Raw genomic sequence first — 26410 nt, 5'->3', positions numbered from 1 at the left:
AGTAAGTAAACAATGCAACGCTGTGAGTTCGCATTTATTGTTGTTCGCTTTTTTTTAAATCGTGCAGTAGCGCACCCTCTCGTGTTGTTTTTGTTGTCTGCTGTCTTAGTACTTTTGGCGGGTTCTGTATTCGATTAGAGAAAGAATGGAGGCTGTTCGTTATGAACGCAAAGAACTGGACTATGAGGACTTGTCAAGTACGTTTAAGTTGGTCAATCGTGATTTCAATAGGCAATATGCCGGTATATATGCCGTCAGGCTTACGAAATTTCGAACTTTACTTGAGGAACGCGTTGAAAAGAAATGGGGTAAGAGTCAAATTCCACAATGAGCTGTGTAACCAATAACTGAATTCATTACTTTGTCTTGTTAAGGTAAGCAATATCCCATCAAGAAGCTTGTTGACCTAGTTCCCAATGAAAAGGTGTTGTATTCATTTTTCTTCTCATAAAATTTTCATGGGAATTTCATAACATAATCTTTATAAATCTAAGGTTTTTGTGTTTGGGACCATCTATAAACAGCAAGAACTAAAACCAAGTATTTTAAGAGAAGTCAGTGATGAGGTAATAAGGTTTAAATTACCATCTACATTTTCATGACTTCATTAGTGTATAACTGTATATCATAATTACTCTGTATTTCAGCATCAAGTATTACCACTACCTCCCAAAGCAAGATATGTTTCAGGAACTGATATTCTAATATTGGAAGATGAATTGCAACGCATTTTGCTTGTTGGCAACACAAATGTAGGGGAATTTGTCACTGGGGTTGTTATTGCATTGCTTGGCCATGAAGATGATTCAGGAAAGTTTATTGTTGAGGATATCTGTCCTGCTGACATGCCTGTGGTAGTGAACTCCCCCAAAATTGACTTCAGCACACCTAGGTGCCAATCTTAAAATCAACAGCTATGTTTTATCATGTTACTAATCTGAGTTTTATTACTTTTTAGATTCATTGCCTTAATATCTGGCTTAGATTTAGGAAGTGGTAATGACTCATATTTACTGATGCAAGAAATGATTTTCACATTGATGGGGAAAACTGGGACTCCGGAAGTTCAAGAAATAATGTCTAAAGTTTCAAGATTAATCATTGCAGGTAAAACAAATGAATTAATTCCTGAACTCCTATTATTTCAATTCAGTTCTATTTTTCTTTTTATTAGGGAACTCGTTAAGTTCTGCAACTCAAGATCGCCATATTTTGGACAAAGCAAAATATCTGATGCGCAATAATATGGTAGCTAGCATTGAAGCTGTTCAACAGTTGGATGACATCATTTTCCAATTAGCAGTACGTAAGAACCGAATATTATAAAATAAATTTATAAAGTTGTTAAAAGATCTTCATTTATGTCGTCATTTATGATAACTGCAGAGTTCCATAACCGTGGATGTAATGCCCGGAGCCCATGATCCAGCTAATTTTGTCCTTCCTCAACAGCCATTACACCACTGTCTGCTTCCGCAAAGTTATCAGTTATCTACATTCCATGCAGTTAGCAATCCATATAATTGCCGAATTGGAGGTCGCATAGTCATGGGAAACTCTGGGCAACCTGTTTTGGATATCCTGATGAACTCTTCTCTAGAGCATCCGTTAGACGCCATGGAAAAAACTTTAGAATGGAGACACATGTGTCCGACTGCCCCAGATACTTTAGGTTGTTATCCATACGATGACGACGATCCTTTCATTTTTAACACTTGTCCTGATATTTATTTCGCTGGAAATCAGGAATCATTTGGTGATCGTTTGTGGAAAAGTATGTTTTCAGCAAATAACACATTATTTCTAGGGTATCTTTAACGTATCAATCTCCTAATTTTACAGGCGCTGATGGTCACCCTGTCCGGCTTATTTCATTGCCAAGGTTTTCAGAATCGGGAACCATTGTAATTGTTGACGCGAATACTTTGGAATGCTTCACGCTGAGTTTTGGAACCGATGAAGATTCTGGCGTCGATCATTGAAGGATTAGCTTTCAATACTAGTTAACTAAGCATTATTCAAGATTTTCATGTTTATGCAGATCACGTTTTTGAATGATTGGCAATTCTTTCGGAGTAAAAATAAACTTGGTAATAAAGTATTTTAAATATTTAATAGTAACTTTATTCATTGATTTGTAAAAAAATCACAAAACTCCATCACAATGTAATTTAAACTCTGTTTATTTTAAGTGTTTGTGAAAAAACTAAAAAAAGTTAAAAAATAACAGTTATAGTTGAGTTTAGTCTAACGTTTAGATGTAAGATATTAATATGTGTATTGAATTTCAGGAAATCGTGGACGATCCGGTATACGCACCAACGCACAACGACGGTAGGCCTACATGCAAGAGGAAAAACTATTCAGAATTTGAGTCAATGAGCGAATGAGGCATGCCGGCATGGTATCACAGATTCACAGTCCGATTTAACATATTTTATAATCTCGAAAGGCAACGTTGCTCATTTTGAAGTTCACTACTACTTCTGCTCATCTCTGAGTCTGAGGACTCTGACCAAATTTCTAAGTCAAACTTTCTCCTTATCGACCCAACATACGTGCTACGTGATAGAAAAACCCAGAATACTTCATCACCCTAGAAATCAAAGGTAGTGAATTAAGAACTTACCTTTCTCTGAAATGGACGCCCTTGGAAAGGTATTTATAATTTTTCAACCAAATAATCCTTAAAAAACTTTAAGACTACATCTAGGTATTCCAAAAGTAATGATGAACTCATTTTTGATTCAAGTAAAAAAAATGTCAATTATTGCATTTGACGACGCGTTTGCAACATGCTTATTTATTTAAACATATATATTGTTATTATTGAATTGTGACTATCTTTAATGTGGACCCAATTTCACAATTAAAATTTGATGTAGCTATTAACTACTCTTTCACTATTATGCTAGGCTACTACTTTTTGGATTAAAAATCTTTTGCATATTTGTAGAGCTCTAAATATAATTTTAATTGATAAAATTTTGTAAATATTTGATGTAGAGCTTACCTATTGTCACTGGCATTGGTATTGTGGTTTTTACTGCTGTTGCTGCAAAGTTATATTTCAACTGGCTCCAACCAAAAGAAAAATCTGCCAAACAGAAGGAATTAAAGACACTACTTGATCCTCAAACAAAATATCCTTTAAAATTGATTGAACGCCATGTAATCAACCATGACACCAGGAGATTCAGGTTTGCCCTCCCTTCTCCACAACATGTTCTTGGTAATAGCAATAATCAACTGGTGATGAAGAAATTGTTTTTTTTTTTTTGTAATTAACCCTTTATTAACACTTTTTTTTCACAAGGTCTTCCTGTTGGTCAGCATGTCTATTTATCAGCAAGAGTCAATGACCAGCTGGTAATTCGCGCTTATACCCCTGTATCGTGTGATGAGGAAAAGGGATATTTCGATTTAGTCGTGAAGGTATTGCTAGTTAGCAGTCTGAAAAAATATTAGTAAAAATCGTTTTCTTTTGATCTTTTGATTATTTAGGTTTATTTCAAAGATGTTAATCCGAAATTCCCGGATGGAGGAAAATTAACACAATATTTAGAAAACCTTGCCATCGGAGAATCCATTGACGTCCGAGGTCCATCTGGGTTGTTGGTACACCAAGGCCCAGGATTGTTTGCCATAAAGCCGGATAAAAAATCACCTTCTTTTAATATGGGTTTCAAAAAACTTAATATGATCGCAGGTATACAAAATAAATATTTAATATAATTTATGGTAGTTAATAGATTTTTCGGGTTGTGCTAACCAATTTACTTGCTTTGTTATGAAGGTGGAACTGGAATTACACCTATGGTAATACAATTTTATTCCTGCGATTTCTTGGGAAAAATTATTAAATGTAAATTTTTGTTGTAGTTGCAACTAATTCGGCAGATTTTAAAGAATCCGGCAGACTCTACATGCGTGGCTCTTTTATACGCCAACCAAACCGAATCTGATATTCTATTGCGCGAAGAATTAGAAGAAGCTGCTTCTCAACACCCCGATCGACTTCGACTCTGGTATACTGTCGATCGACCTACTGACGGTATAAATATTTTCTGATATTTAAAAAACAAAACGAAGATTTGGACAGTTAGGTTTATGTATTGATATTATAATAATTTTTTTAAATTCCTGCTCGTTGGGTTTCCTAGGTTGGAAATATAGCTCGGGATTTGTGTCAGCTGAAATGATAGCCACCCATTTGTATCCCCCTGCTGATGACACTTTCGTTGTTATGTGTGGTCCCCCTCCGATGATTAACTTTGCATGCATTCCAAATATGGACAAATTAGGATACTCAGCAAAATTGAGATTTGCTTACTAGAAGAAACCTGCAACGACAGTTATCGCATTTAAAATCCGTGATGTATATTTGCGGAACAACATAGTAAGCAATACAAGTTTTTCCTAGTGAGATACTTAAATTTGTCAAGAAATTTGCAGTTCAGCACACTAATATGAGCAGCCAAGATAAAAATCGGCAATCCTGGCAGCCTCCCGAACACCACTCAGCAAAGCTCCATGAACCGTGGCAGGATAGTTCCGTATGGTATGCTCACCTAAATGATTTAAGCACATGAATATAATTGAGTTGGTGACGTATGCAACTAAAATTACCAGCAAAGAAAAGACGAGGAGGTGGGCTAGACGAGTCCAAACTGGAAGTTGACTGTTCGCCAGATGAAGTGACAGGACAAGCGAGAATGTCGTAGTCATTCCCTGAAGCGCTTGTAGAGACAAAAGAATAGGAACCTCGAGCCCATGGATCAGAACGCCAGCGTGTTACCACGGTTTCTTTTGGCTGTTATATTACAAAAACAGAAACATAAAACAAATGGGGGGTTAGGTTAGTTTCAATTTGTTAATAGGAAAATAATTACCTGAGGAACAGCCCCGTTACCAAAAATGCCTTTTAACACAGCCATACAACGACCGACAATAACGTCATCACCAACGTTTTCCATGATGGCGGCTGCTTCTCCAGCTACAAGCGCTAACAGGACTGGTGTTTTGTACAGATTCCAAAAGAGAAAAAGTTCTCCTAGAAAATAAATCAGAATTATTTCACAGCACGCCTTGTAATTTTGTTTTTCTCCAAGAGTACCTCTTGAAGCAGTAGTAGATCCAACGTGTCCAAACAGATTTGAATTCGGATCCCAGAAAATACGTTCAAAACAAAGAACGACTTTGTTGAGATTTCCAAAACCTAGGCGCTGAATGGCCGAGAGTTTCCATTCCGGTAGAGGAGGGGTAAATTCTACCATATTATTGGCAGCTTTTCCCGACTCAGTTGCGTTTGGATTAAGGGAAGTGATTTGTTTTAGAACTCCCAATGGGAGAGTGCATAAAACGGCATCACCTAAAAACGGTAAATGGTGTTAAGTCAATATGCTGCGCTGAATAACATAATATTTACATTTACTACTGTAATTCAAAGCATACCTGTTATTGTACTAGTTTGGCTTGTATTACGTGGATTAAATACGCTGACTTCAATTTTTTCACCGCCATAATTTACTTGTCGAACTGCTTGATTGAGACGAATATCCAATCCTTCAGAGAGGGCAACTGGCAAACAGCTGAACCCATTTCTCACTTTATATTCAATGAAAAAGTAAAAAACCAAGAAACACCGCAACTGAAAAATGTAGTACCAGTAAGATGACTCCCGGTAAACTCAAAATCATCATCTTGATCCCAATGTTTAAGCGATAAGTTTGAAAGCGGCGTTGCGTTGGCGAATTCCTGGAAGGATTAATGCAATTTGTCATTTTTACCTAAGATATTGGTGCTTAGCTCAACTTAAAAAAAAGTGCAATATACCAAGTTAGCGAAATGCCAATCCAGAATTTGTCGATCACGAGAAGATAGATATACCTGCAAAAAATGAAGATATATAATTTACGTACGATGAAAATAATTTAACATTGAAAAATCATTCTTACGTCACTAGGAGGAGATGATTCAAGCTCTTGCAGTTTTTCCTCGATTTCCTTTTGCTGTTCTTGAAGCTGGGCCCATTCCTATAAATTACATGGATATTTGAATTATTTAAAATTTAGCGATGTATTGGGCAACTGTTGATTACTTTGTGAGCATGATGGATATCTCTGAGTTTTGATCGAAGAGAAAATTCTTGAGTGATATCTCGTTGTCCCCGTGTTTCGTTCATTTTATTCCACTGTTGAGTCAATTTTGCTACTTTGTCCTGTAAGGCGATCAGCTAAAAAAATTTTTTTAATAAGATAAAGCTCAATTTCCAAACAAAAGAATAACAACAAAACAGTAATATTCCTTTCTGGATTATGACCTTATGGTTATTTGAAATAAATAAATGAGGGAAAATTTATTTTTATAAAGCACAATATACCTTATTAAGAACAGAACGTAAATTATCTTGAAGAGTAATGTAATTTTTCCAATGTTGAATCTGCTTTTCTTTTACATTTTTTTCTTGAAGCCTTCAAATGAAATCGACGATACAAATTAATTTGAAAGAGAAAACGAGAGGGAATTAATGCTTAACATACTTAATAACCCATTCCAAAGCCTGTCCGAGGGAAACGGGGTTGGTGTTAACGTAGTTTATGTCAAGTTGATGCGACAAGTAGCTTGTGGCTTCAAGAAGTCTGTTGAATTCGCGTTCGACCATTTCATCTTTATCTTTAGGAACCTAAAAAAGCTGTGAATTAGCAACTTTCACTTCATTAATATAATTTATTCTTTATAAATACTGTTGATCCATTGGCTTCGTATAGGGGACATTTTTGTTTTATTTTGTGCAGCTCCATACTGATGGAAAAAAGTTATCAGTGGTTGGTTCTACATATTTTTCAAATACTCGATGCATACCTGATTTGTTTCGACAAAATAGTGATTGGATTACCTCCCAAACCAGTAACTACCATAGCTCCTACATCTGCTACATACGAGTTCTTGCGAAAAGTGGCAATTCTTCCACCAACACGATCCTAAATTGTTAACACGAATGAACAATATTATACTGTACGTACACAGTTTTGTTTGTTTCACGAAGTAATTGTGAAACTTACTCTTGCTTCCAAGACAACAACTTCGCATCCAAAATTACGTAATTGTTGAGCAGCTGTTAGTCCGGAAATCCCAGATCCAATCACGATAACTTTACAGGGTTTCGAAATAACTGGAATGGGCTAAATTAAAGAATAAATAAAATGTCTTGAAGTAACAAAGAAAAAATTTATGCTTATTTTAAATACCATTATTCTTTTGAAAACACCAAAATTGATGAAGCCATGGCGCTGTAAGAATCCATGGATCCTTCCGACTAAATTCGTGTCGCTAACGGAAAAACATTGAATTGAACCTGAAAACTTATTCATGTAAAAATCAGGGAATTCTGAACGTACCTATTATAAGGCGGCTCTAATTCTGACAGAGCATTCTCAAGTGTTAACTCCATCTTTGGATTTTCCAACCACAATTGCAGCTGAAAAACAATAGGATTAATAATGATTGAAAATAATGTGGAATTAATTGGCATAATTGTTATTTACTAGTCTGTTCCTAATATAAAGAAATAGCTTCTGGGTAGCTGGGACACCTTGCTCTATGTCTGGAAAGCGTGCAGCTTCATCTGCATGCATTTTATCTACTGGTAAACGGCTTTGAAATGCTGCTCCCTCCAAGCCTTTACAAATTATTTAAATATAATTCATTTACTGATAAATTTATGAAAATAAACATACCAGAGGGTTCCTCAAAATCAGAATCATGAATCATTTCCTCATCTTTTGTTTCTGCTTTCAACATTGGCTCTTGAATAGATGGTGCACTTGGTAGAGATGTGGAAGCTTTATGCGCTTCAGATTTCACTGTGGTGCCATCAGGCCCTGACTCCTTTTTGTCATCTTTATCAGCATCAGATGCCCCAGAAGGTTCAACTGGGTGATCATTGGTTTCTGCCTCCTTAGTTTCAACCTATATCAAATACAATTTTAAAAATAAATTAGTAAACCACATTGTGTTTGAAACCTAACAAAATTTAAATTGAAACTTACTCGTGCCCTCTTGTTCCGCCGACTCGACCGACGGAGTTCTTCAGCATCATCGGCATTTTCCTCCGTGTTGACTGGAGCCCCAGCAGGAACTTTGTCACTAGAAATACTCATTATTTGTTCCACGAGTGTTTTGATTTTCCAAACAAAATTTAACTATTTTGCAGAATAAATGAACCACAACTGACCAAATGGGCCATCCAATTTTTATCCGAAAAACAAACGCTTACTATATAGACGGTACACGGTTGCCAGAGACAAAAACTGTCTAATCAACTCAATTGTGAATAAAAAGTTAAATCAATCGATTCATCAATATATTTACAATCAGCTTCACACACCGAAATAATGCGTGATTTTTAAATACATATTAACGAATAAGTATGATACTGAAAGATGTAACATGCATTTTTCAGCCCGCAAGGCAAATGAAACTGTAACCTGTAAAGGCTGTAACGTTATGTTATCATAGTCAAGTCAAGTCGCAACTCTGAGCTGTTAATATCTCTGTGGTTGCTTAAGCTTAAAACTGTGTTGAGGGATTCTTGATCTGGTTGTTATTTCTCATTTTTTCCCAATCAACTTAAATATTCAGCGTTGTACAAGGCATACATTTAAATGGCATCGAATTACTCCCCTCTTACAACTCATGTCCTAAATACCGCAACGGGAAAGCCTGCGAATGGCATGCAAATCACGTTGCACCGAATGAAATCGGACTCGACATGGGAAGTTCTTAAGGAAGGGTATACATTTCAAGTTCTCTTTTTCAATTATTCACTTGTTTAGATTTTATATGCAATAAATGGAAAATTTGCTACATAGAAAAACAAACGAGGATGGGCGACTTACAGGACTGACTTCAAAAGAGGGATTCACTCCAGGAATGTACAAAATGTATTTTGATACATCATCATATTTCAAGGACATGAATATTATCACATTTTATCCTTATGTTGAGGTATGGATCTTAAAACATTTTCTTCATTAACAATTTAAAAAGATAGGGAAATTTTTTTCAGGTGGTTTTCAACATTGTGAATACAAATGAACATTACCATGTGCCACTCCTCATCAGTCCATTTGGTTACAGTACCTACAGGGGAAGTTAGGGTTTGTGAATGTCGCGCAATTACGTTCAAGAAATTCCAATACAAACAAAAAATTGTGATTCTTAAAGAATACATGTAATAAATTAGATATTCATGCAAATATTATCTTCTTTATAAGTTTGGTTTTGATTATTATCGGCATTTTTTCTGGATAAAATAAAAAAATATCTAAATACCTGAAACCCATTGTAAAAATTACTTATTTATAAAAAATGTAATCTTCAAATTTTACTGTAGATTTTTCTAATTTGGTTTTGGCGCATTTCCTACGCGCACCTTTCGTTACTCTTGTAGTTTTTGTGGCCGTTTCTGTTTCCTTGGTAACCTAAACAGCAGAATCCTGGAATAGTGCAAGTAAATGGATATAACGTACAGCTCATCTTTTGAATCGGAAGATGATGAAGTGGCACAAGACGAAAAGGGAAAAAGTAATTTTCCCAAAGACTATAGTACTAATGTGGAAGAAAACAATACGGATTTGGATATGCTTTGTAAAGGCGTGAATAACCTTCCATTGATTAGAAACACAACCCCAAAAATGAGACTAAAAATCCTATTGGGTGTTAGATAAAAATCCTAAATACGTGAATCAACAATGTGACGTTCACAATTTTCTCGAAAACAAAATGGTGAAAGCTCAAAATGGGCAAAAGAGAATTTTTTTAAAACCTGCCTTCTACACGAAACGGGAAATTTTCAATGGTAGCGCTTCAATCAACAGGAGAAAACAGCTGAAGCAAATTGAGCACGATAACATGGTAAATAGACTAAATTTGAAATTAAAAAAAATACGAAATTTACCTCCTAATTCATTTGCCTTTTTATCTTAAGATCCTATTAAAAAAACTGCAAAACGTGAAGCCATCTTCCGAGGTGACAAGCTGGAAAAAATGTAAAAGAACTAGTAGTGCACTTTCAAATCAGTCGACAAAATAAGAAACGCAACACAAGATCGGCAATTACGCAAAACCAGAAACGTTAAAATAAATGTCTGAATGAATAAACAAAAATGAATGACTATACATTACAACTGATCTCTATTATTTTAGCAATAACGTCTTTTACAAAGTGGAAGAAGTAACGCTAACAAAACGTTCTTCGATTATTTTGTCAACGTCCATGTCGTATTTTTCTCATGATCCTAAAAAAGTTTCTTGTGTAATTTATTTAAAAAATTTCTTTGGGGAAAATTTAGTACCTTCAGTTGTATTCCTTTAAGCTTCAAATCTTCTCTTAAATTATCACAAGCAGCTAACAAAATTTTCTTGGTATTCATTGGGTCCACCTTATCACCCTTAAAATTGGATTGTTCGATTTGAAAAATATATTTAATGATCAATGTCATAATAAACTTATTGAAAAAAAAAAATTACTTGCCTTTTTTATCGCTAAAGCATGTTGGCGAATTTGACTTCTAAATCCAACAAAATCATCAATGATTGAAGCTGAATCAGATTCAGCGCTACTGACAGAAATGTCCTAAATTACAATTATAATAATAAATTAAGTCCAATCATAATAAAAAATACGGTGTTCCTTACAGTCAACTTGAATCCAAGGGTGTTTAAATATTTAGACACAAAGTGCTGTACGCTTGCCACAGCCGCGATTCCGCAATCGGATTTCGTGGTATTAAAGGTTTTGGGATCGTTCATTTCTTTTCTGGTTAATTGTACCAACTTCCGAACTATTTTGGTAGCTTCAGCTGTATTAAAGTCGTCACCCAAGTGAATTTCTACCTTGGATTTAGTTTCTTCTAATGCCTAGTAAACGTTTTCATTATAAAAACAAAGCAAGCAAATTATATACGACAAATCATAATACGGAAAACAAGAAGTTTGAATCAATCGATGATTGACATGAAGAGCTGTTCCGGATATAAAATCTGCATTCTGTGATAAACGTACGAAACGTATCCAACATATCTTTAGCTAATCTTAAAGAATCCTCAGTAAAATCCATTCCTGAAAAGAATCATAAACTGCTAAATGTAACAGGAGCAAGTAAAATATTGAATTTACGATTTTAACGAATGACGACATGTAGCTAAGCATACCATTTCGATAGTTCGATATGACGCACATCATACGAAATTGTTCGGCTGAATACGTTTCTAGAAACTCTCTCACGGTAATAGAGTTTTTCAATGACTTTGACATTTTTGCACCATTGGGTAAATGTAATAGATCTTCCAGATAAGTAGAAAGTAAGACGTGGGAGAATTTCGTTAAAAACAATCACGAAAATTTATAAATAGCTGTTTCACTTACTGCTATGTATCCAATGCCCAACCCACTGAGAAGTTCCATGATAGGCACAACATTGCGCTTCTTCATTTTCATGATGAGGAAAAAGCAAATCGATCCCCCCAGAATGGACATCGACCCAGGAACCAAAAATGTGACTGAATTAAGAATGTTTCAAAATAAAATTGGAACAAAGCATTTACAATTTTTGTCCCACCTTGCCATAGCAGAGCATTCAATCTGCATTAGTTAATCAAAGACCAAATTAATGAGTATGAGAGTTATCAATTAAAAATAAGCTTATAATTTACATGCCAACCGGGCCTCCCCTTTCCTCCCCAGCTAGGACTCCAACTAGGTTCTGAAGAAGACTTGGTTGCTTTCCACAGCGCGAAGTCTTCATTTTGGTTTGGTCTTCGATTTTGGTTTTCCGCTTCCATTAGTGGTACCTGAGAGGGCTTTAGCTTACCATATTTGTATTTTTTTGAATAAGCATTCAGACTAAAGTAGACAGATCCATCACTAGTTGTGTAGGCCAGTTTTTGATGAAGCAAAGTCGCAATGAATGATATTATTTGAGGAATGAAATCAGTCACTTTGGTCAACACACTTGGTCTCTGAACTGAAAGATTATCCAAGTCATTTAAGAATGAAATTTCATACTTGGATGAAACTTCTTTGAAGTCCAGTTTCTGAATGATTAAATATCACATATAATAAGAAGCTAATGAAATTTTAGGGATGACAATAACATGTTGCAATACCTCATCAATGGCCTTCTGAATTATTTTGTCATCAATGTCTATAGAAACGGTTAATTATGGTAGTATTATTATGATGATGAAGAACTTAGCATTCTGTAAATTCAAATATATTACCTGTTATATTCATGACTTGGACAACATTTAAATTGAAGTATTGTTCCATTATCCTTCTCATAATATCAAAGTTGACATAGCACCTATAAAAAAAAAATGATATAAAGTATGAGAAACATGAACAAAATATTAAAAATAATATCAGGATCAGCTGCAAGTACCATGCATGGCCAATGTGTGAAAAATCGTAGACTGTTGGGCCACAGATATACCTGTAACAATACAATAATATAACATAACAAATTTTGGGTGTGGGACAGTAACCTGCCTAATTTTTTTGATTTGAGATAACTACAATATGACTGGTTATTCAGGGATGATTTCGTATGTTAGCAGTTAAAATCGTGGCTAAAACAACAACTTATTACCAGGTCAGAACATTTGGGTGTTTTGTAAAAATTGGTGATTTTTCCTTTGACAGGGAATTGTAAACATTTAGCCCAGGAATTGGGTTCAATGACACTGATGAAAACTGTTTTTCATACGTTGTAATACATTCTTCGAAATACAGTTTACGACCAAGACGAGCTAAACGTATTAACGCCATGAATAGATTATGTTTGATGTGTTGACACTTCACATGCTTTTTGTGTTTTTCTTCAAAGTGAGAATTGGGATGTTGTCATGGATAGCAGACGAAAAGTCACCTTTTTCATCCGTGATATCTATTGCCATGCCGGTCTAACATTTGCCAACCAACTATTGCCCTGTCAGTGCTAAAACCCCCATCTGGTGACGGCTATCGGTAGTCTTTTTGAATCCAAATAATGGTAGAATATAGTAGAATATGGTAGAATTTTTATTTTTTTTTATTTAGCAAACATCGATGATTGCAATTTAAAAAAAAAAAAAAAAAAAAAAGCATAGGCTATGACCTACAAAACTCTAATAAAAAAAATGTAGCATTTCTGAATCCATATGAATGCTATGTAGAATTAACGACCAAGCGCGACCAAGTTGTAAGATTTAATATGGAACTCTATTGTAAAGTCACAGTAGTTTTTTTTTATTTGTTTTCTTATAAACCTCTTTCTTAAACTTTCTAAACCAAATTTCTTAAACCTCAATTTGGAATTAGTTTACACGAAAATAATTCCTCGTTTTTTCTTTAAATTTTACCATGTTTTGGGACTGGCTTCTTCGTCTTCTCCACCGACCAACTTTTGGTTATAGGCTTTGCAGGCAACGTCCACCAATTGGCGAGGATTCATGTTGTACAGGATCCTTTCCGCGTTCTCGCTGTCCCCACGACTCTCCATGACGGCCAGCAACAACTTGGAGGCGTTGTTTTTCAACTCCAAAACATGCAAGATCCATTCTCCATTGTCCTAAATAATTGATCAAATAATTATTAGAATCAAATGGAATGAAAGGAAATTGTTACCTAATGGATTGATGTCAGTAAGAAGAAGAGCCGTGATGATGTCCAGTCCATTCGACTCGTGAGTGGCGATGCAGTTTTGGTTTTCGTGACAAGGTCCTTGGCAATATTCCGTCAATGTTTCCAGGGTTTGGTTGATGAGGGCGACGTTGTGCTCATTAATGTAGAGGCCGAGCAGACCCAGTTCGCCCGTCGTCGATCCGCAAATGCAGACGAGGAACATGAGTGTCTCTGACACTAAATTGTAACTGTTTTTGTTGGACTGGGCCCGCAAAAAGTTCTGCAGGTCTCGATTGTGATTCTCACACAGCAACTGCAGGAAGTGGAAGACGGGCAGCATTACCACAACCTTGGCCTACAACTTGGACTCCATGTCCGAATCAGTTGCCGTAGTTAACTATAACGGCGAATCAAATTTATTTTTGTAAGAATTTTAATAAAATCACGAATTCAAGTTTTGTTGTACCGATTTGGGTTGTTGTACCTGTCATTATCCAATCAAGAGTCAATATAGCGATCGTTTTTATTATTTTGTTTCATGATTTACAACCACCTCATTATATTTTTATATCTACGTAAAATGACTAAAACCTCGGGATCTTTTTATTTTTAGTTCTACTAAGGAGAAAATCAACGCTCGACTTACCTCGCCCACTTGTAGAGTCTCCGAGACGGCGACAAAATACTGTTGCAGATAGAATTCCGGACTGTTTTCGTTGGCGCCCAGAACACGCAGAACAATCGTCGCCGGTGGACGAAAGCGGCGCGGGTTGCCTTGATGGCGAGCGACAACTTCGTAAGACTTAAATTTCGTATACTCGGGAATGACTTCGGGCGGTCCAGTTTGGTCCTGGTCGTCCGTGGTCATCACTCGGCATCATCATCACATCTCCAACACAACGAACTCTGATCTCAAACACAACACGAACTGATTAGGATTCACCACCGGAAGTTTATCTGAATTAAATGTATTTAATTTAATTTAAGCCCTATTTGAAGACTCTTTACAGAAAAAGAGAGTGCTGCAACAAGGCAGCAAGTGCACGTACCAATTCGTTACGAAAAAGAAACCGGATGCTGGTGTGCTCTAATAAATAAGAAAACTTGAGGAAGGAAAGAACTGTTGTGGATCGGCTATCTTTACCATAGTAACGGTTTGTAGACCCAGCGTATTCGAAAGCCTAATCTTCGCGACTATCTGACGATCTCGATTGAATATTTGAGACCTCCTTGCCACTACAGAGCCTGGGTATATAGAGAGATGCTTCCCAGTCTCCATGCAAAATTTCCAACAAGGGAGGGGGGGGGAATTCGCTCATTGTACTAAAAGGTGGAGTTGACTGTTGCGCCACCAAATGGATGTGTAAATGGCAAATTTAACATGGTGAGTGGGAAACATCTTTCCATAGGGCCGCTACCCATGCCACGCTGGCATTTTTTAGACACGTTGATGTGTCCATTTTTGGACACGCTGTTTAAAAAAATTTTTACACGCTGTTGATTTTTTTTTCAAAACGCCCGCCGCGCGTTTGAAAATTAGCAGGTGGCACTAAAAACTAAAAATAGTAATGCAATATAATTTTGCTTTTATCTTCCAAGTTCAAATGCAAAAATATCAACAAGCATTAACACTGTTTAAAGGACAGACTTTAATTTTTATTTCCCCGCATTAACTATATTTGTTCTATTTAGTGCAAATTGGATGTTTCATGTCAGATATTTCTTTGCAATTAAAAGCAAAACAAAAAGAGGACCTGTGGTTGAATCGGATAAGGGATCTTTCCACGAGCATGTCGAGTGTCGAGTGGTCCCGAGTTCGAATCCCCGGAGGAACCAGAAGGTTCATTGTGAGGTACTAAGCAAAATGGCCTTTAATTGTCATTCTTTGTATGTATATAGGTGAAGAGTAATGTAACAAGGTATCTCTCACTTGGATTTAGTTTCGGAGAACCTTTAAGACTTCGCCTCTGTCGTTACATTTCTTCCATAACCATCTTGACCAATGGTAAAGCTTATTTGAGATATCTGATGAAAACAAAGACTAGGTTCGCCAAAGAAGTGTGTTATGCTAGTTATTAAATAAATGGTATAAAATATCCTGATAATGTGCCTTCTGCGGAAGAAAAAATCTACCTAGTGGTGACGAATGGATTCGTCTACCTGAACTAACTCAAACAGATTGATTAAATGCGGGGCTTTAGTAGTTACCAAGTAACCTATTACGATCAAGTTTCACAAGAAAATTCCTCTATTTTTAGTTTCGGGATAGCGCTTTTTTTTCGCTTTTTTAAATTATTTTATGATTATTTCGGATTATTCGGTGGAAATTCATATGCATATGCAGACTCACCAATTATTCCCTAAATACAATTATTTAGATTTTAACTAGCTACAGAGCATGCGGATCGCGCCAGAGGGTAGACGTAAACGTCACAGACAGGTAAACATCTGATAGGATTGGCGATGCCGTCAAGTGAATGAGAATTGAGAATGACACTCCTTTAGATTTGCTTTAGCAACATAAAATTACACCGCAACCGGCAAACTCTTTATTGATTTAGCGTTATGAGCTGAGTCTGACGTATTCGATGGTCGTATTCAAGGACCTCTGACTTTCATGGATCCTGTGGCAGTTGCGTCATTTCATTTCTTTTTTCTTTATCTTTTTTTCGTACAGTCTAACTGCATTGAATAATTTCGGTAGGATATTAACGGTGGTGAGCTGGTGCCGATGCACTTTATTTAATAAGGGGCTGCGCGACAGTCTTCAGAATTTTCGTTTTATCAGTTTTATTTTGTTAAAATTTGTATGTCATAATTTACTTGACTGGCATCGTTGCACTATTTATCCTGCTGCTCCATTGCCTCCGTACATGGCCTAATTTAGTTCACGGCCCATCATCGTACGCTTCTGTGTGGGACAAATTTTGGGTTCCCTGCCCCTTTCCTGTTGCCATAGTACATAGCCAGAGGGTCGTAAGTATCGGTTTTTGTTCCACATTTCCGCAGATCCTTTCCACCCTTTGGATGCCTGTGTGTCTGACTTGCGTTGCTCGATGGTCAGAATCAATTGAAGGAAAGCGATTGACAGTCTAGTGGGTATAGCGGCGGGTTCTCATAAGAGTAGCAATCTTTTCATTCGCGATATCGATATACAAAGTACATAGGCAACACTCAAGTCTGAGTAGGCCTAGTAATACAAAAAAAAAAAAAAAAAAAGTACATAGGCCAGGTCTTTAAGGTTTTCAGCTACTTTAATTGATTTTTCTTAAAAAATTAAATAAGTTTCAAATTTTAATGGATCATGAATCATTACTTTTTAAGTTGTAAATTTTTGCTTTGAAACCTTTGAAACCATGAGTATGAAAATTTGGCAACACAGTTGACTCCATGTTGAAGATTTTAACGTCTGTAACATTCATTCTATAGCAACCTATCACCCTTGCCGAACGGACGCAAACTAATTATTCACAAACTATCGTGCTTTTTCACACTTCTGATTTCTAAAAAATGGAGTCTAAAGGCAGACGTGTCCAACAGATGCCGGATGATTTAACTAATATTGAATTTGAAACGAGTGAAGATGTCAATGTTATTCCCACATTTGACAGCATGGGCCTCCGTGAAGACCTGCTAAGAGGAAATTACGCTTATGGTACGTACAAATGAGACTTTCACTTGTTGAGACCTTGCTCCATTATTCACATTATCCTTAACCTACATGATTTTTAATGTTGAGGTTGGCTTTAAATGTTTCTATAGGATTTGAAAAACCATCAGCTATTCAGCAGAGAGCAATTGCCCCCAGTAATCAAGGGGAGAGACGTTATTGCCCAAGCCCAATCCGGTACTGGCAAAACAGCCACATTTTCAATTTCAATTCTTCAGAGTCTTGAAATTCAAACAAGAGAAACTCAAATATTGGTTCTAAGCCCCACTTGAGAGTTGGCAGTTCAAATTCAGAAAGTATGTTATGGCATTACTTTCTATAGTACAGTGTTTTCATTTAGCTTGTGTTTAGGTCATTCTGGCTCTTGGTGATTACATGAATGTTCAATGCCATGCGTGTATCGGCGGCACTAATGTTGGAGAGGATGTTCGAAAATTGGACTATGGTCAGCACATTGTTTCTGGAACCCCTGGACGTGTATTTGGTATATTTTGCTATTTCTGTTTGTTAAGTTTGGATTGATGATAAGTGTCTTGATTACTCTACAGATATGATTCGCCGACGGACACTAAGGACACGTTCAATTAAAATGTTGGTCCTGGATGAAGCCGATGAAATGTTAAATAAAGGGTTCAAGGAGCAAATTTACAATGTCTACCGTTACCTTCCTCCAGCAACCCAAGTATGTGTTATGATATTTCATAAGACAAACCAATTAAATCAATCTTTTGTTCAAGGTGGTTCTTCTTTCAGCCACATTTCATGACAGATCCCATTCGCATTTTAGTCAAACGGTAAACGTTGTTATAAGTCTGCTGCTTGTTTTTTATTACTAATTATTTTATGTGGTTTACTGGTTTAGTGATGAGTTGACACTCGAAGGAATCTAACAGTTCTTTGTCGCAGCCGAAAGAGAAGAATGGAGGTTTGACACGTTGTGCCATCTTTACGATACACTGACAATCCCGCAGGCGGTTATCTTTTGTAATACTAAACGCAAGGTTAGTCGCGATTGAATTTCTTCTATTGTTGATTTTATGTCGACTGGTTGACGGAGAAAATGCGTGAAGCGAATTTTACCGTTTATTGAGAAGAGACGTTTTAAAAAAGAACGTGATACTAAAATACTATTATGAAAGAATTCCGTAATGGTCAGAGGTATTGAAATGTTCGTCAACTATTTAACCATTCAGAGTAATTGAAATTTATTCGTCTATTCTAGCCGAGTTCTTATTACAACTGACGTTTGGGCTCGTGGTATTGATGTGCAACAAGTTTCGTTGGTCCCTAACAAACGTGAGTTATACATCTATCGTATTGGTTGTTTTGGCCGATTAGAACGTAAAAACGTGTTTCATTCTTACTAAATCCATTTTTTTTAACCAATTTCAGTGGCTGTCCTCATTTATCTATAATCCATCTCGGAAAAGGAAACAAATAAGTTGATGCGTCATGTTTTTATTTTGCTGGATTTTTCTTTCTGTATCTCCAAAGATTTCGACTTATTATATGAAACTTGCGGCCGTGTAATTGTCTTTTGCCATTGTTGAAGTCTATAAATTTTACCTTAACTCGTATATCTGAAGTAATATAGGAACCTTTTTCCGTTTTGCGTATGACACAGTATTTCTAATAAAGCATTTCGATTTTTTTTGGTGTTGTTCGTTTTGAAAGTACTTGCTACATTTCCGAAACCAGTATTTGAAGGACGTTATAATTACAATCATTAAATTTGTTTATCTGTAGTGGTTGAACGAATTGAAAACTTGGTTGCTGAAACCCAGGGTAGTACCCTTCTTTTATTTTTGATGAGAATTTTGGATCAGTTTTCGTCTGCTAGCGTCTAGATTCAAGGCTAAGTCATTTACTCATTTTCCCTTTTGTCATCACATGGCGCAGTTGGTTGGCAACATAATGGAAGACTCAGACTGGTACATTGAACGCCTGGGTAATCAAATATCCACCATTCATTTAAATATCCTGTTGGGAACTAGAGAGAAAGTAAGATTATAAAATATGAACATTTGTTATCAATTTTGGTTAATATGGCTATCTTTTATTAGCTGACAATTGGGCGGGAAGCAGGAGACGATATCGACATTGTATGCAATGGTAAATTTGTGTCAAGAGAACACTGTGTATTGAAATACATAGACAAGAGTTGGAGCATTGAAGACTTAAAGGTAAATATTATATACTAAAGTTTTATCAGACTGATGGTTAAATATTTTATTGCTATAGAGCACAAACGGTGTTTATCACGGGATTGGTAAACACCAAAAGAGAATTCCTGCTAACACAAGAACCATTCTTCGAGAAGGAGATGTATTTAGTTTAGGAGCAATGGAAGCAACAGAGCAAGATGCATTTGTTTTTATTGTATTGAAAAATTCTGAAGATGATAAGGTAACCTCAGCCAAATTATAGTTAATGTGTTATGTTAAATATTAAAATACCTGATTTATTATTATAGGTGTGTTTGAATTATGGTGACCATGCAGTTGCTGAAGCACCTTGTGTTTCTGCAGCACAAAGTCTGTGTGATCCGTTGGAGGAATCACTAATTATGACTACCTCTGACAAGTATTCAACAGCTTCAAACTCACAACAGTTGAATTCTTCTGAACATTTTAAGCAAACAGGAAAAATAAACCTTCAAACTAAACCCAGAATTTTGCATTCTCTGGCGATTCCTGGTGGGCCTTCCAGGAGAGAAACAGATAGTCAGTCAACTGAAAAAGCCAATCACCATGAAAAATTGCAATCGAAACACACTACACAAAGAAATCCTGTAGCACAGAGCAATCAAATGACCGACCAGAAGAGAAAATACTGTATTGACTCGTTTCGCGATGACTTGAGTAAAAAGTCCAGGTGTGACAGTAGTGTTGATTCTGTCAACGAAGCAAATAAGAAGGAAAAAGATAGACCTCCCTCCGTGACGCATTCCTTCAAGAAACCCCTGGTGCGAGATAATGTTGAAACTAGTCCTCTTCTCGTCCCTGGTAAGTGTGTTAAAATGATTTAAGTATCTGTTATCTATTTAATTTTTAATTGTTGAATCTATGAAACAGAAAACCCAAAACTGAACTCTCTTCCACATGAAACTTCTTACCGTCCAGTGGATAGGGAAGCATTAATGAATGACATACTGCACATAATATGCAACTGGAGTTATGACTGGATTGAGGTAATATTTTTTTTATATTTTGTATGTTAAATTTCGGTCAATATTATATATTTTCTAAATAGAATGAAAAGGAGACCGAGAATAAGCATAAGCTGCCTCCGTTGCTCGATTCACTACGACGAGAGAATTCCTGTATTCGTCCAGAACTTTCGCTGCTGCCTGTTCAATCTTCTTATGCTAGTGTAGAAAGTTATAGTAGTACTTTCACCCCGCTCATGCTTGAAGAGTTGTGGGCAAGCATTTGCAACGATGTGGGAACAAGAGAACCTGAAGTTTTTACTACATTGATTCACCCAAAACCTGAGTTTTGCGATGGTTTCGCTCTTCTTCGATGTGAAACTTTGTCACGAATTATGATATCCAATATGGACCTCGTTGCCTTGGATGTCCATATTTCACCTCAAGAACCCCCTGTGAAGATCTTTGCTGTTGCTGAAAGGTTGGATATCAAACACTATTGGAAGTCAGATCAAATTGATTCGCGCCTGTTAGAAATCCCTCAATGCTTAAATTTTCCCTTAAAATCGTTCTTTCTACGGATGGAAATGTCTCGTGTCCCACGAAATCTGGACAAATTCTTTACTGTTACTACAGTATCACGACTTAACACCGTAGTTAAACAATTCATTCTCAACGCCGAGTTAGCTCGTTCCCCTCTATGTGAAGTAATTCTTCGGCCAAGTGATTGTGAGGATGCATTTCAGTTGGACGCAGTGGATCTTGAGAGTCAAGCAGTTTTGAATCCTGTTCAACATGAAGTTGTTGAGTCTTTTTCACGAACAGTAGTATTCGCATCAGAAAATCAACCCAGAGTTGCCCTCTTACATGGACCTCCAGGTTAGATATATTTTCCTCGCTTAATTTCTATTTAATCATAATGTCACATGCACTATTCATTTAGGTACTGGAAAAACCCGTGTGATTGTAGAATTGATCTCACGCATGATATCTCTGTATCACGAAAAAACAGACAGACGCCCAGGGCAGACCACGACAGACATTCCACGGATACTAGTCTGTGCCCCATCAAACAACGCAATAGACGAGATAGCGAATCGCCTTCTAATTGCACGTGATTCGAAAATAGGATATGACAGTAAGTAAATCTTAATTTACTATGACCTGCAATTATTTTTCATGCATTTTTTTTACAGTTATACGGATCGGTGTTAAAGCGTCTATGCATCCGGACGTTCAAAACATTTCTCTTGACTAACTTACAGAAAATATACAACGTGCTGATGCTGCTACAAGAATTTCCCCAGAAAGTGGCAAACTTCAAACTTTGTGTGAAGAATTGAAAAGTCTTCGACAAGAAATGAATAATTTGATCACTTTACTTCGTACTCCTTCCAAGGTTTTTATTGTTTTATTTTCATTTATTAAGGCTAGTCTAGTTTAATAATGTTTTTCATCATTTTTTTCATAGATGGGACTTTTGGATGAAGCCGAGAAGGAAATGCATGGTAGTAGGTTAGAGCAGATAAACGATCAAATTGAAGTAGTGAATAGGTCTTACGATGAAAGCCTAGAGACCCACTTCCAATATTTCAATTCCAAAAAAGAGCGTCCTGGAATTAGAAAACATTTGCTGTCGCATGCTCAAATTATATGCTCTACTTTAAACTCCTGTCGGAGTAGAGAAATGGAGGAGCTTTTTTTGGAGCACCAAGGAAGTTCTCCATTCCTCTGTTGCATTCTTGATGAAGCGTCCCAATGCACCGAGCCGGAGTCCTTAACGCCACTTGCTTTTGGCATAACTAAGCTAATCTTGATTGGGGATCCAAAGCAATTGCCAGCAACTGTTCTTTCTAAGGTAGATTACATGAAAAAAATCCCATTTACACCGAACAATTGAAATAACCTCCTTTTTCTTACTTTCCACATTCAGGTTGCCCAAAAGAAAGGATTTGCACAGTCCCTTTTTAATCGCTTTTATTCAGTACGTGATGAAAATAAGGATGGTGTGATTATGTTGACGACGCAGTACCGAATGGTTTCATCCATATGCGAGTGGCCTTCGAGGTATTTCTACGCTGGAAAATTAGAAACTGATGAGAGTCTTATAAGGAACGGACCCTGTCACGAGTATAGGTGAATTAACCTTTCAAACTGCTTTTACTTCCCGATTCACATGTCTTATCAAGTTTTGGAACCATTTCTAAATTTATAAATCTCGATTTATTTAGAGTGCTAAACGTTGTTGATGGGCAAGAACTTCGTGAGGAACAAAGCTTTATAAACCAGCAAGAGGCCGCTGTGGTGGCCAGAATTGTAAGGTTGTTCCTGGACTCTCCTTTGACCCGTTGGAAATCAATTGGCGTTATTACTTTCTATAAAAGTCAGAAATTATGCATCATAGAACAACTAAAAAAAGTGGGCATCAAATCAAATTGCAGCGCATCAACAGTAGATGTGAACACCGTCGACAGTTTCCAAGGGAGAGAGAAAGATATAATCGTCATTTCATGCGTCAGAGCATCATCACAGGCAGAAGAAAATCTCGTCGGAGGTATCGGGTTCATCACCTCGTTATCAAGAATTAACGTCTCCGTAACCCGTGCCAAGGAAATGCTTGTAATTTGTGGGCATTTTCTAACGTTGCAAAGGGATGGGACCTGGCGTGATTTGATCAGCGATGCTAGTAGTCGAAATGTTGCCCACGATGTTAGCAGGCATTCTTCGTGTGAAGACTTACGTTCTGTACTCATGCGTGCACCAGCCAATGAGTCTACTATTGTTAATCAAGTCGTTCATCAGCAAATGGTGGCATCCTTCTCTCGACAGTCTGGGATGGACTTAAATTGGTCATTGAAGTGTTTGATGGACAGCGGGTGGGTTTACGATAGTGCCGCCTATCGTTTCAATTTGCTCAAAAGAACTTTCAAGATCCCACTAGCAGCGTTCATCGAACCCGAGCAACAGCAACAACAAATGATAGCATCCTTCTCTGAACAGTCTGGGATGGACTCAAATTGGTCATTCAAATGTTTGGAAGACTGTGGGTGGGATTACGATCGTGCTGCATATGTTTTCACTGAGCTCAAAAGAACTTTCAAGATCCCACTAGCAGCGTTCATCGAACCCGAGCAACAGAAACAACAAATGGTGGCATCCTTCTCTGAACAGTCTGGGATGGACTCAAATTGGTCATTGAAGTGTTTGATGGACAGCGGGTGGGTTTACGATAGTGCCGCCTATCGTTTCAATTTGCTCAAAAGAACTTTCAAGATCCCACTAGCAGCGTTCATCGAACCCGAGCAACAGCAACAACAAATGATAGCATCCTTCTCTGAACAGTCTGGGATGGACTCAAATTGGTCATTCAAATGTTTGGAAGACTGTGGGTGGGATTACGATCGTGCTGCATATGTTTTCATTGAGTTCAAAGCTGCTGGGAAGATTCCGCTAGAAGCGTTCGTCAAATAGCTACTCGGTATGTCGGTGATATTTCTCTTGAATATTCTTTTAATTCTTCACTTTGTAAGTTGAAGCATTCATTCTTAATATTTTATATTTCGAAAGATTTCCCAGTCGTTCATAACCATCAAATCTAGAATTAATGTATCTTCATCTACAGCCTTTTCCTTGTTACAAATTAAACCAGAATACAAGACCTCTGTTTTAAATCTGAAAAGGATATCTACTTTTTTTTAGATAGCGTGCAGGCGAATAAGCCACGGCAAGATGTGACCAACAATGCTATAGTTGTCGCGATGTTGCTCATGATATAACTAGTTTTTCTTCTTCTCGTGACTTAATTTAATGATTTATTTTAATAGGATTGAAATCATAAAACTGTGGCCTGTTTTTTTAAAACCTTAATGATTCCTCGCAAACTAGGACGCGCAAGTAGACAAGGATAAATCACAGGTAAGTTAGATCATGTTAAATTATTTTATCTTGCTGTCAGAAACTCGTAAAAATAGCTATTGGGATGTTTAACTTAGGCTAATGGTTTGTCATGAGTTGGTAAGTCAGCGTAGCGAATACAACTCGCTAATTTTACGCTTAGAGTCAAATCGAGAAAAAAAAATTCGCACGCTGAATAATTAAATTGTAATTTGAATCTAATTTGAACCAGCGGTACTTGGAAGGTCGAGCGGCCTGTGATTTCGTGGGGTCTAAAAATGCAGGTGCAACTTGCTGTATGAATTCTGTAATCCAACAGTTATACTCATCCCAGGAATCAAAGAGAGCAGTTAGGCAATCGACGATGAAGATTCGGACGATTATGAATAAGATACGCTTTTCTTCCAGTTTTAAATGGTCATGAGATATTTTCAGGTATACATTGTTATTGAAGTATTCATGCATACAAGTTTCATGAAACTATTTTCGAAATTTCTTATAGGATTCCAAGTTTTACAGTCATATGTTCCAAAGAAATTCTGGCGTTGTTTACGCCTTCGAGGCCAACCTGTCAAATGTTCGTGAACAACAAGATTTTTTTAAGTTTTTTCACACACTTGGCTGATAGCATTGACAAACATCTTTTCAGAAATCAGCGTGAAAAACTTTTTCAAAACACCCTTATTGGTGGCGTTTTTTTGCGACCAAATGATTTTCTAAGAATGTCCACAAAGCATTGCTACGAAAGAGAGAAAATTTTCCTTGCTCTCAATCTCACAATGAAAAGTCACAATCTGTTAGTCTGATACTGGAGCAGTTTGTTCGAGGAGAACTTTTAGAAGGAGATAATGCTTATTGTTGTGAAGAGTGTGATCACGTATTATACACCACACTCTCCTAGCACTTACCTATAGGTAAGTGGTAGAATCAGCTAAATTGTGTATAATATGAATTTACTACACATTAGTTAAAACCCCAGCTTAGAGGAAATGGTTAAACACATGTGTATCAAGACAATACCTTCAACCTTGGTTATTCAGCTGAAGCACTATTACTTACTTAGTTTAGGATGCAGGAAGGTCACTCAAGTTCGATGACTACTTTCAAGTACATTTCCCTTTGTCGATTAATTTATGTAATTTAATAAAATTCCTCTTCTCTTTTATTTAGTTTCCATGGGAATTGGATATGATACCGTACACGTCTGAAGGCATTCAACAGCGAGAACGAGCCGATAGTCCTGGTTGATGTTACTACGACAAACGTAAAAAAATCGCTATGGTTTATTGACTCGGTTTGACTTTAAAGAGTACGCGTATGTCTTCAAGTAATTACGAGCTTGTTGGTGTCGTTGTACACACACTAAAATACTCCTTTCTTAAAGAAAGAAAACGTTCTAAAGATCGTTCCGGTCGTAATCGATGGCTGTGATACAACCGTTCAAGAATTTGATATGAATGATACAACTCTTGAAGCTGAATGCTTTTGTGGTACTTATAAAGCCAAGATTTAATGATACAAATAATTGTCGTGTCGTACTTGACATTTATTTCCATACTGCTTTTCCTTTCTTGTCTTGTTATTTTTCATTTATATTTTATAGCTTTCTTGTTTCTTTATCCTCCTTCTCCTTCTCTTTTTTATTTATTATAAAAATAATTTTATATCATATTTTATGTTTCAGCAAATGGATTTCCGGAAACACTACAGCGGCGAAACTTACTCGTGCCCTCTTATTCCGCCGACTCGACCGACGGAGTTCTTCAGCATCATCGGCATTTTCCTCCGTGTTGACTGGAGCCCCAGCAGGAACTTTGTCACTAGAAATACTCATTATTTGTTCCACGAGTGTTTTGATTTTCCAAACAAAATTTAACTATTTTGCAGAATAAATGAACCACAACTGACCAAATGGGCCATCCAATTTTTATCCGAAAAACAAACGCTTACTATATTGACGGTACACGGTTGCCAGAGACAAAAACTGTCTACTCAACTCAATTGTGAATAAAAAGTTAAATCAATCAATTCAT

General features: G+C 36.7%; 6 protein-coding genes, 1 long non-coding RNA gene and 1 pseudogene across 8 annotated transcripts; 6 read left to right on the top strand and 2 right to left on the bottom strand.

Annotated features, from left to right (window-relative positions):
- The first annotated feature begins 86 nt into the window (after positions 1-86).
- On the top strand, positions 87-2090 carry LOC124208258 (DNA polymerase delta subunit 2-like). Its single transcript, XM_046606025.1, has 8 exons — positions 87-308; positions 375-424; positions 495-566; positions 648-892; positions 959-1107; positions 1175-1302; positions 1387-1774; positions 1843-2090. Exons 1-8 carry the CDS (start codon positions 146-148, stop codon positions 1980-1982), a joined length of 1335 nt encoding a protein of 444 aa, XP_046461981.1. The 5' UTR covers positions 87-145; the 3' UTR covers positions 1983-2090.
- Positions 2091-2459: 369 nt separating this feature from the next.
- On the top strand, positions 2460-4428 carry LOC124208297 (NADH-cytochrome b5 reductase 3-like). Its single transcript, XM_046606076.1, has 7 exons — positions 2460-2658; positions 3007-3232; positions 3317-3435; positions 3505-3709; positions 3797-3819; positions 3883-4054; positions 4164-4428. Exons 1-7 carry the CDS (start codon positions 2641-2643, stop codon positions 4334-4336), a joined length of 936 nt encoding a protein of 311 aa, XP_046462032.1. The 5' UTR covers positions 2460-2640; the 3' UTR covers positions 4337-4428.
- Positions 4359-26341, bottom strand: LOC124208192 (lysine-specific histone demethylase 1A-like). Of its 2 annotated transcripts, none has more exons than XM_046605947.1 (19): positions 26101-26341; positions 7740-7971; positions 7548-7681; positions 7401-7480; positions 7251-7332; positions 7065-7184; positions 6865-6983; positions 6747-6804; positions 6543-6685; positions 6383-6473; positions 6101-6235; positions 5958-6035; positions 5836-5889; positions 5667-5757; positions 5455-5607; positions 5117-5371; positions 4893-5053; positions 4630-4813; positions 4359-4571 (listed from the first exon to the last, which is right to left on the bottom strand). In XM_046605947.1, exons 1-19 carry the CDS (start codon positions 26209-26211, stop codon positions 4465-4467), a joined length of 2388 nt encoding a protein of 795 aa, XP_046461903.1. In that variant the 5' UTR covers positions 26212-26341; the 3' UTR covers positions 4359-4464. The 2 variants fall into 2 exon arrangements, with proteins under 2 accessions (XP_046461903.1, XP_046461894.1); XM_046605938.1 differs by lacking the exon at positions 26101-26341 and adding an exon at positions 8052-8300.
- Positions 8508-9260, top strand: LOC124208328 (5-hydroxyisourate hydrolase-like). Its single transcript, XM_046606115.1, has 3 exons — positions 8508-8794; positions 8874-9009; positions 9071-9260. Exons 1-3 carry the CDS (start codon positions 8667-8669, stop codon positions 9158-9160), a joined length of 354 nt encoding a protein of 117 aa, XP_046462071.1. The 5' UTR covers positions 8508-8666; the 3' UTR covers positions 9161-9260.
- Positions 10181-12954, bottom strand: LOC124208248 (probable cysteine--tRNA ligase, mitochondrial). The gene is made up of 13 exons (XM_046606014.1): positions 12653-12954; positions 12446-12496; positions 12285-12367; positions 12171-12208; positions 11718-12098; positions 11624-11646; positions 11431-11564; positions 11217-11348; positions 10985-11124; positions 10702-10923; positions 10538-10639; positions 10359-10454; positions 10181-10301 (listed from the first exon to the last, which is right to left on the bottom strand). Exons 1-13 carry the CDS (start codon positions 12829-12831, stop codon positions 10263-10265), a joined length of 1620 nt encoding a protein of 539 aa, XP_046461970.1. The 5' UTR covers positions 12832-12954; the 3' UTR covers positions 10181-10262.
- Positions 16955-18941, top strand: LOC124208312 (annotated as a pseudogene).
- Positions 21772-24093, top strand: LOC124208230 (probable helicase senataxin). The gene is made up of 4 exons (XM_046606000.1): positions 21772-21882; positions 21955-22341; positions 22417-22619; positions 22715-24093. The coding sequence occupies exons 1-4, from the start codon at positions 21844-21846 to the stop codon at positions 23952-23954; spliced, it is 1869 nt and encodes a 622-aa protein (XP_046461956.1). The 5' UTR covers positions 21772-21843; the 3' UTR covers positions 23955-24093.
- Positions 24333-25379, top strand: LOC124208362. The gene is made up of 3 exons (XR_006880427.1): positions 24333-24398; positions 24712-24812; positions 24880-25379. It is a non-coding gene; the product is annotated as an uncharacterized LOC124208362 (long non-coding RNA).
- Positions 26342-26410: the final 69 nt, after the last annotated feature.

This window comes from Daphnia pulex, chromosome 2 (genome assembly GCF_021134715.1).
Source record: "Daphnia pulex isolate KAP4 chromosome 2, ASM2113471v1".
Taxonomy (NCBI): Eukaryota; Metazoa; Arthropoda; class Branchiopoda; order Diplostraca; family Daphniidae; genus Daphnia; species Daphnia pulex.
The sequence above is the reverse complement of the archived record's forward strand: the minus strand, read 5'-3'. Positions and strand labels throughout refer to the sequence as shown.